The sequence below is a fragment of the Triticum dicoccoides genome, chromosome 1B, assembly GCF_002162155.2.
Source record: "Triticum dicoccoides isolate Atlit2015 ecotype Zavitan chromosome 1B, WEW_v2.0, whole genome shotgun sequence".
Lineage (NCBI taxonomy): Eukaryota > Viridiplantae > Streptophyta > Magnoliopsida > Poales > Poaceae > Triticum > Triticum dicoccoides.
In genome coordinates this window covers 439,700,883-439,710,285 of record NC_041381.1, presented here as the reverse complement: position 1 = coordinate 439,710,285, position 9,403 = coordinate 439,700,883, and the positions used below count along the sequence as shown (strand labels likewise).

Below are 9,403 nucleotides of genomic sequence, written 5' to 3'. Positions count from 1 at the left end.
TGAAGACAAGGATATCATCCTAGAATATGATGACAAACTTGTGAATGGCATTCATCAGGCACTGAAAAGTGGCGGGCGCGTTCGTGAGGCCGAACGGCATGACATGGAACTGGAAATGCCCGTGATGTGTCTTGAACGCCATCTTGGATTCGTCCTCCTCGCGCATCCTGATCTGATGGTAACCTGCCCGCAAGTGTAGTTTGGAGAACACTGCAGCGTCGGCCAGTTCGTCGAGCAGCTCGTTGTTGATGGGCAGGGGAAACTTGTTTTTGACGGTGGCGTCGTTGAGCCGACGATAGTCGACGCAGAACCTCCAGGTGTCGTCCTTCTTCTTCACAAGCAACGCTGGTGCGGCGTAGGGACTGACGCTGTGCGTGATCACGTCGGAGTCCAGCATCTCCTTGACCTGACGCTCGATCTCGTCCTTCTGGAGAGGGGAGTAACGGTACGGGCATGTGTTCGCGGGAACTGCGCCCTCCACCAGCGTGACGGCATGGTCGTACTGGCGATGAGGAGGGAGCCCTTGGGGTGCCGCAAACTCATCGGCGAATTCCTCGAGCAAGTCGGCGAGCGGGGTTTGACTTGGGCATTTGCGTGCTGGGCGCGGTGCGGGGCCGCAGGTGTCCACCATGTCCATGGCCCAGACGTCATTCCCGGCGATCATCTTGCGCAGCTCATCGGGTCTGACTGCCTTTAGCGTGGTGGCCGGCTTGGTTGGGACGCCGTGCAGTGTGACCTCTTCGCCGTCGTGCTGGAATTTCACCCACTTGTCCTGCCAGTGGCACGTCATTGGGTTGTGCTGGGCGAGCCAGTTCATCCCCAGAATGCCATCGTACGCGCCGATCTCCAGCTCGCGCATGGGCGTCGTGAAGGTGTGGCCCTGCATCCACCACTTGAAGTCGGGCACCATGCGGTTGCAGGTGAGTTTGTCGTCGTTGTCCACGCGCACCTCTGTCGGTGGCATCTCCTCCGTGGCAAGGCCGAGACGATCGATGAATGCCTTGTTGACAAAGCTGTGGGTACTGCCGGAGTCGAGCAAAAGAAGCATGACTTGGTTCCCCACAAGCACGCGCAACCTAATCGTGGTCGTTGAATCCGTGCCATCGAGCGCCTGTGACGAGATGAGGCAGCACTCGGGCGCATCCGCGGCCTGAACAGGAGGTTGCGCTGCTGGCCCTGGGTCGTCGAGCAACTGCAGGGCGTGGATGGTGTCATCCGAGAGCACCTCACCGTGGTCGCCCACGTTGATGGTGAGTAGCTGTGCGGGTTGGGGGCAGCGATGCTCTCTGGAGTAGCGATCGCCGCACTTGAAACAGAGGTTGTTCGCTCGCCGAAAATCATGCAGTTGCCGCTCCCGTGCGCACTCGTCTCCTTGGGCGCGGACCGGTGCGACTGCGGCGCGCTGTGATGTGGCCGCGGCGGCTGTTGCTGGAGGTGGTCGACTCGATGGAGTAATGCGAGGGCGCGCGTGCGTCGTGCCCATTTCTTCCTCTTGGATGCGTGCGAGCACCGAGGCACGCGTGATGCTGGAGGGTGCCTGAAGGCGCACTGGGGCGCACAGCTCGTCCTTCAGGCTGAGGAGGAACCGCGTCACAAAGAACTTGGTGTTGATCGACGGATCGAGCGCGAGCAGGTGGTGCATATGTTCGTCGAACGCGGCGCGGTACTCGGCGACGGTGCCTGTCTGACGAAGTTGCAGCGGCTTGTGCATCACCACCTCAAATTCATCTGCGCCAAACTCCTCCAGGATCGCCGAGGTGAAGCACTCCCACGTGATGTCGCGATGCGTCTGCCGGAATGCCTGGAGCCAATGCACGGCCTGGCCGTCGATGTAGAGCGCCGCGGGTGGCGACCCAGTGGTGGGCGGCTACCTTTTAGAGTTCGAAGTAGGCGAGGCAGCGATCCAGCCACAAATACGGCGTCGTGCCGTCGAATTTGGGGAAATTGTGCTTCGGCGGCTTATGGTACTCGTTGGTGTGGTAGCCAGTCGGAGACGGGGTCGCCGTGGCGACGAATCCGCCCTGCGGCGGCACAGGTAGGAGCGACGGCCGGTGGTCGCCCAGGCGCGCGTGCGACGAAGACGGGCGCCCTGGATCCGGTACGGGGCGCGGAGACGGAGGAGGAGGAGGCGGTGGAGGTTGCTGCTGCGGGTGGACGGGCTGGTGAAGGTCCGTGGTGATCGACCCCGTCGGAGAGGCCGATCCTTCCACCGTCTTGCGCGTGAGATCGAGGTCCGCTTGGGTCAGATTGATCTGTGCGAGAGACCGCGCACCTCCTGCGAGATCTAGGCGTTGAAGGCGGCCTGGAGCTCGATCTGTTTCTCATGAGCCACCTTCTGGTCGTCGACCTTGGCGAGTAGCGCCTCGAGCATCTTGGTGATGCTGGTGTTCCCTTCGTCCATGGCGGCGAGGACTTGCCGCATCGCCGCCGAGGCCTTGGGAGGAGCCGTTGCTTTGCTCTGAAAGGGGGTCGAACCCCGCGACGGATTTCGTGCGGCTCATCGGAGCAAACCACACCGGCACGATGGATGTTACCGACCCTCGATCAAGCTTAAGGGAGAAAAATTTAAGCTCTGAATACCAACTGTAACACCCCAGAGAGGAAAGGGATCGAGAGGGGGAGGATGAGCGAGAGAGAAGACTTGGCAAGGAAGAAGCAAGATGCGATTGCAGAGGAATGATTAGGTACAGGAAATGTTCACGCACGCATGACTCTCACGGCCACACGCGGACACCCTTTATCATCACCCTCGCACGCCACTTGGCTGGCCAGCTGGCTGGGCCCACCAGCCAGCTCTAAGGCACACTAACAGCTGGTTAGGTGTGACAGGGGGGTGTTTGTGGGCTTAAACCCTGCCACGACGCAGGCAAATAAAGTCCGCCATGACAACGTTGCGCTGGCAATATTTTTAGGCCCATCCAAAACCATTGCCAGGGCAGCCTGCTCCGCTCGGGAGTTCAGTCGCGGGAGCGGAGAGAAACCGAACAGGCACTCTGTTAGCGATTATTCATAAGCTCGATCGTGGGATGACGCGGTCAGTAGTGGGGCGAGAAGGAGAAAGAAAAAAAACGCACAAAATCTTCAGTGTCCGGCCCGTTGTCTCTCTCTCTGTCTCACACCTAGCTCGGTGTTTTGGCTGACAGTATCGACCATCACCTAAACAAAAAACCAGACTGAACTGTCTGTACAGATGAGCCCTAGTAAGTTTCATCCATGCTTTGATTGCTAGTTTGAGTTTCACATCACCATCTCAATCCCAAAACCATATATATATATATATATATATATATATATATATATATATACCAGTACTCGGCAGCTGCAGCTGCAGCAGCTAGCAACTAGGAAGGCGAGAACAATCTAGGCTAGCACCGCGGCGGCTTGTTTGTCGACCATGCTCCTGGCGAAGGCGTAGCGGAACCTGGCGTTGTACGGGAGCCACTCGAAGGCCTGCGACGCCCTGCGCCGGCCGCCTGCCGCGGCGGCGGCGGCGGCGCACCGCTGGATTGCCTCCTGCGCGGCCCGGCCGTCCAAGTTGTCGCGCGCCCACGCGAGGATGCCATCGCCGACGGGGAGGCCGGCCTCCTTGGCGTACCGCTCCACGAGGCGCGGCAGGAACACCTTCCTCGACTTCCGCACCACCACGCCGGCCTGCAGGAACTCCCGCTTCGCCCGCTCCAGCTCCTCCGTCACGTTCTTCGCCGTGTACACCTTGAGCTGCAGCGCAACGCAAGGCCGGAGCTCAGCTCAGGCCTCGAGGAGATCAGTCAAGTATGGTGGCGGCGGCGTCAGGGTGCACGTACGTACCGTGGGGTCGGAGGAGGCACCGGTGCACAGCGCGAACAGGGCCTGAGGCTGGCAGTCCGGCAGGCCGAACTTGAGCTGGACCAGCTGCTTCTCGTCGGCGCATCTCTTCCGCATCGCCGTCGACAGTATCGATTCAAACCACTGCGTGTAAAATTGGATCAGACCTCACTTCTTCAGAATTCAGGTTTCCCTCCCTGTGCTAATTTGACTACTCCTAGAGTTTTTTTTTTTTTTGCGAGTGTGCTCCTAGAGTGTTATCCAGTGTTCTTGGTTTGTTCTTCCGAATTCATGAACAGTTGATCAAACTGAAAATTAGGGCCTTGATTCAGAAGTACTGAGTTCTTCAAGCATATACAGTTTGCTTCCTAAAAAGGATCCTAAATGTTTTTTTTAGGAATTGGCAATTAGAATTAAAAAATGTTTTTGATGTTTTATTTGAAGCCATCGACATTTCGTGAATTATCTGAATTTATGTTCAAACTTTGGCATGAGATAGAAGGTCGTACTTACACCAGTTAGAGCAGCCCTCGGCGTGCTAATTTGATTATACTATAGAGTGTTATTCATGTTCTTTGGTTTGTTTCAGCGAATTTGATGAATAGTTTACCAAACTGAATTTTAGGGTCTTGAATTTTATTTGAAACTGTCAGCTTTATATGAACTATCTAAATCTAAATTCAGGATTTGGCATGAGATCACAAATCATACGTACACGACCAATCCGCGGGGACCTGCAACACAGCAAGGAGTGTTCAATGGAGTTGGCCGTCACAGCATATCCACCAACATTGTAGGCAGCCTGCAAAATGTGAGTTATTTGTTAGCCACATCATTATAAACTCCAGCACTCGAGGGACAACTTGTAACTAAAATATCCTTTTCACCTTGTGAAATAGAGCCATTCTTTTCAGAGAACTGTTTGGAATTCCATATGCTAGATATGCCTGCACAGCGAATCACACATGGGATGACACACTGGCAAAATCACAAAAAAATTAAAGAATAAAAAACCAGAGAAACCAGTGTAGAGTTTTCGTCAATTACATGCATGACAAGAGAATTGTACACGTTGATCCAGAAGGCCAGTTTGATACTGGTTTCTGACATACTCAGATCAACCCTTTCAAGCTGCTCCACAAGCAACCTAAGCTCAAAGGAACACCCTCAAATTTGTTATACAATTATTTGGAAAATGAATTATTCTTCAGGATATAAAGCACGATAATCATCATTTTTCCGACAAACCTGTAGTGGGTAATTGCACAGGAGACATCTGGCGTCTGATTCTTTTCGACTGAGATTGAACATACTTCGACAATGCATTTGTTACTTGATGTATTAGTCTCCTCACTGTTACTCCTCCGAGGAAGAATGACACTTGTTGATGACCTTGACAAGAACGGCGAGCGAACCTTTTCAGGCTTTTCTGGTGACTCCGTGCGCAGAAGACAGTATATGGAGGCCATGCATCTAACCATTTCTTCAGATATCTTGCTTGGACATTGGTAGAGATGATCTTTCAGAGTACGCGCCAAAGAACTACTCCCTAAATAAGGCAGCTATTTGTAAAGAAAAAAAAGGCAAAACAAAGGAAGAAGCAACAGTTAAAATAAGTCCAATATTTGAATTTTCTGCTCGAAAGAACTGCATTAATCATAGCATCTCCTGATTTAAATCGGCAGGTTCAGACATACAAAATTGGGACAAAATGCATGCTCCTGCAAGTACCGCAATGCAGAGAATTTGCGTTCTAGTATAAAAAGGGCATACAATGACTGTTTGTAAATATTAGCAAGTAGAATGCACTGCATTAAATATTTGTATGGATTTAATGAAACTATATTTTCTTTTATATGTTTTACCTTCCTTGGATCTGATGCAAGGGAGGCAGGACGGACATCCAACGTTTCGCTCGAGAAAGATTCATGCTTGATCTTGGTCTTGAGCATGTTCTTGGTTCTACCCGACTCCGACACTGATGTCATGATATGGAAAGGTTGGAGAGGCAGCTTCTTAGATGAGCAAAATGCACTTGATATTATGCTCGACTGCCGCCGCCTCGTCCTTGAACTTATGCTCTTGGCATGAGCAGGGGATGAAATACCAGAACTCTGCCCCGATGATGGCCCGGACACGCACTGATCAAATATACTTCTGTAGAGTGAGAGGACGTGCTGCTCACGGTTTGCGATTTCCTCTTCGAGCAATTCAATCTCTGCTATCAGTTCCTTTGTCTGCAGGAATAACAACAAGAATCACACTCTTCAGCACACAACTCAAATCATACTCATTTTTTATCGACCATCTGAAATTGTACTTTTTTTTGGCGAATATCTGAAATTGTACTTGGAACAGCATGGAGTGAGGTGACACTTTCCCTTGTGTGCTATCTTCACCTGTCAATTGCACTGCTTCTACTCACTAAATTACTACTAAAAGTGCACTAGCCTGACGATCGCAAGTAAATTTTGTTTTTCATGGAAGGAAATGTAAACAATTTTTTGGAGGAATTTTGTCGTTGTCATTGTGCAGTAGAACTGTAGGAGATGAATGGTACGGTACCTGAGCTGGAAAGTGCCTATGACCAGGAGACAGAGTGCTGGAAGCCCGGCCGATCGCCCGGTCAAGCATGATCCGGATGGACCTCTCCTGATGGAGATGCAGCTGCAGCTGCGAGACCTGCCACAGTCCAGCAATTGTAAACACCAATTACTCAGACGGAGAAAACAGAGCCCATGGCGCATCTTAGCGTCAGGAAAGCAGTGGCTTTTTTTTTTACTCACGTCGTTCTCCAGAGAGACGCGGTGGTTCGGCGACGCCGTGGCCGCGCTCGTCCGTTGATCCCTCGGCGGGGGGCGGTGAACCGAAGAACCATCCGTTGAGCAAGAAGACTTCCTCGGGTCCGGCGGGTTCTGCCATGGAATTTTCACAGAATCCGATCAGTAATTCGCGAAGGCAGCACGTGTGCTTGCTTGATCAGTAATATCCACTCATGAAGGCAGCACCTGTGCTTGGTTGAGGCGTTGCTCCATGGTGGCATGCTTGCAAGTCTCCGAGTTCCTGCCCGAAGAAGCACTGGGCAGTGGATACAGACAGAGAAAAAGAAGCAGGGTTGAGAAGAACGGCAGGCAAAACCAAGACGGATAAAAAACCGGCAAAGGCGCGGCAGAGACCTCTTGGATCGCCGGTGATGTGGCGCAGCAGCGGTGGCGGCAGCCGCCGCCTCGGGAGCCTCGCCGTCGACCTTGCCCGGTTCTTGCGCTCCGCTCACAGCCTGCTCCATGTTCCCTTGTTGGGCTGCCGCCATGCCAGCGCCACCAACCTAGCTACATGGCAACAGTCCAGAAGGGTGCCGCATGAGCATTATATGAGCAGGGTCCGGGCGGATCGATTTCGTGGCGCGGGGGGCAAAGAGCATCCCGCGCACAGGGCCGTGCCCACTCCCTGGGCTGGGCTGCGCTGCGCTGCGACGCCGGCGGTTTAATACGACATGGCACGCGGTAGTAAACTGCTGCTGCCGCGGCAGCGACGTTGGTGCACTGAAGACGCAGAGCCGCAGAGGAAGAGGAAGAGCGGGTCGGAGCGGGAGAGCGACAGGGAGAGTGGAGACTGGAGACGGATGGCGAGGGGAAGTGGGAGGAGTAACTGCGCGGAAGCGAATGAGTTGGTGAGCCGCGTTAATGCACTGACGCGCGCACCTGCAGCTGAGTAAATGGCCCGAGCAAGAACTCGCCATGCCATGCCATGGCTTCGACTCCGCAATGTTTCTCACTGGCCCTACGTGATTGGAAGTCGCAGTAAGTCTCTCTCTCCAAAGTTTTTACTGCACTTTCCGAGCGAGTGGCTCTGGTCCTAACATACGCGTGATATTCTACTCCAAGGAAGGAAAAAGAGTGGAATTGTAGAAGGAGCTGCACGCTGCAGCTCCAAGTCAGAGAAACGCCGCCGCGACCACTCCAAGTCTCCGACTATCAACAAGGCACAAGGGCGCAGCACAGTACTACTTGCACGAGAAACTGTTGCATGACGACCCGTCAGAGAAACTGTTGCCGATGCTACAGTTCTAGATGAACCTCGGCAGCGGATCGATCTTCATGGCTACGGCTACGAGATATGTGATTCCTTCCCTGGCCTGCTACTAGTACGCATACCCCTACCGGTATGCGTGTTCTCTCCTCCTCCACGGCATTGACCTGAGCTACCTACCGGCCGGCGCATCGCATGCATGCAGCATGTCACGAGGTAGTCAGGCGACAGGCATGAATGCGGGCGTTAAATGCCCCATGTCCTAGCGTCTAGCGGTAGCAGCGCAGTGGGAAAAGGCTTCCGTCGACAAGGGAACCCGACGAACCGGGTTACGACTTACGACACCCGTCTAGCTTAATGATTCACCAGCCATCTGAAACCGAGACCAACTGCATGTACAATGTACTCTACGCGGCCAGAGCCAGAGAGAGTGAGCTAGTGGTAGTGGGAGAAGAAGGGCGAGCCATGTGATTGGAGGGGAAGGAGTAATGGTCGATCGCCGGCAGCGTCGTCAGGGTTGGGGCTTACTAATTCATAGGGCACGTACGAGTGGCACAGTGAAGTGAAGTCATGCATTGATTTTGATTGATTCTTGGGGTGTTGGATTACATGGCGGGCAGGGCTTGGGTTGTCGCGTTCATTCAGTCATGATCCTCGCGTTCAGTCGCCGGTGGCTAGCAGTAAGCGTATCGTCCTCCCCGTCCAGGGTCAGCTGGCGGTGGTGTCTGACTGTTTGTCCGATCCTGGTGTGAAAAATTCGTAGGGAATCCTATGAAATGATTTGGAATACGGCGGCGATCATCAGAAAAAAAACGGTAGTAGCATACGGCGATCATGCGTCCGGGCGGGGTGAATTCGACGATGCGCACGGATGAATCCGTACTAGTATATCCCAAGAAAGAACAAATCCCGAAATGTTGCAAGTGGTAGTTGACAAGTAGGAGTAGAATTGAGGGGCGGTGCGTTTACTTACCACGGGCTAGGGTGGGATCATACGCGCGGACGAGGTGGCCGGGGAGCAGAGGAGGCGGGCGGCGTGTCGGCGCGGTCGCCGGCTGGAGGGGGACGGCACACCGGGATGGCGGCCAGGACGCAGGTTTGCCTGTCGGGGTCGGCGCGTGCGGCGTGCCTCAAGTCAAGGGCTATACAACGCTGATGCCTTACTCGGCAGGCCGTCATTCTCCTTCATGGGCCGGAATGGCATGGGTCCGACTCATTCCCAGGCCTCGTTTTCGCGTTCGGTTAGACAAATGGACCGGAACCCATTCGTTCCCCCGGACCGAATATTCGGCCCAGATGCGGAACGAGGTGAGACCTCGAAAACGGCCGGACGGAACCGCTCACCCCTAAAAAAACAAAAGGCGGAACCGCTCACCCTCGCACTCTCGCAGCCCTATCCCCTCGCCCTCCCAGGTGCGCCGCCTCCCCATACTCTCTCTCCCTCCCATCGATCCGAGCGGCGCCGGCCGGTTCCTCCCTTCCCCGTCGGCCGGTTCCTGCCTTCCCCGCCGGCCGGTTCCCCCCTTCCCCTCCGCCCGCTAACCCCTCTCTTTCCTCTCGCTATTTGCAG

At 54.2% G+C, this 9,403-nt stretch overlaps 1 protein-coding gene across 1 annotated transcript; it reads right to left on the bottom strand.

The window, feature by feature from the left end:
• Positions 1-3,157: 3,157 nt before the first annotated feature.
• On the bottom strand, positions 3,158-7,477 carry LOC119339898. The gene is made up of 11 exons (XM_037611799.1): positions 6,981-7,477; positions 6,813-6,882; positions 6,591-6,719; positions 6,370-6,486; positions 5,670-6,041; positions 5,053-5,366; positions 4,852-4,951; positions 4,692-4,751; positions 4,520-4,606; positions 3,808-3,948; positions 3,158-3,717 (listed from the first exon to the last, which is right to left on the bottom strand). The coding sequence occupies exons 1-11, from the start codon at positions 7,112-7,114 to the stop codon at positions 3,361-3,363; spliced, it is 1,881 nt and encodes a 626-aa protein (XP_037467696.1). The 5' UTR covers positions 7,115-7,477; the 3' UTR covers positions 3,158-3,360.
• Between the last annotated feature and the right edge of the window lie 1,926 nt (positions 7,478-9,403).

What these genes read in the sequence shown, in the direction of transcription:
- LOC119339898 (XM_037611799.1), bottom strand. Translation starts at nt 7,114, where the DNA reads ATGGCGGCAGCCCAACAAGGGAACATGGAGCAGGCTGTGAGCGGAGCG. An exon ending in ACAATTCTCTTGTCATGCAT is followed by an intron (nt 4,752 to 4,851) that starts GTAATTGACGAA and finishes TTCGCTGTGCAG; the next exon opens with GCATATCTAGCATATGGAAT. An exon ending in GGTCCCCGCGGATTGGTCGT is followed by an intron (nt 3,949 to 4,519) that starts GTACGTATGATT and finishes TTTTACACGCAG; the next exon opens with TGGTTTGAATCGATACTGTC.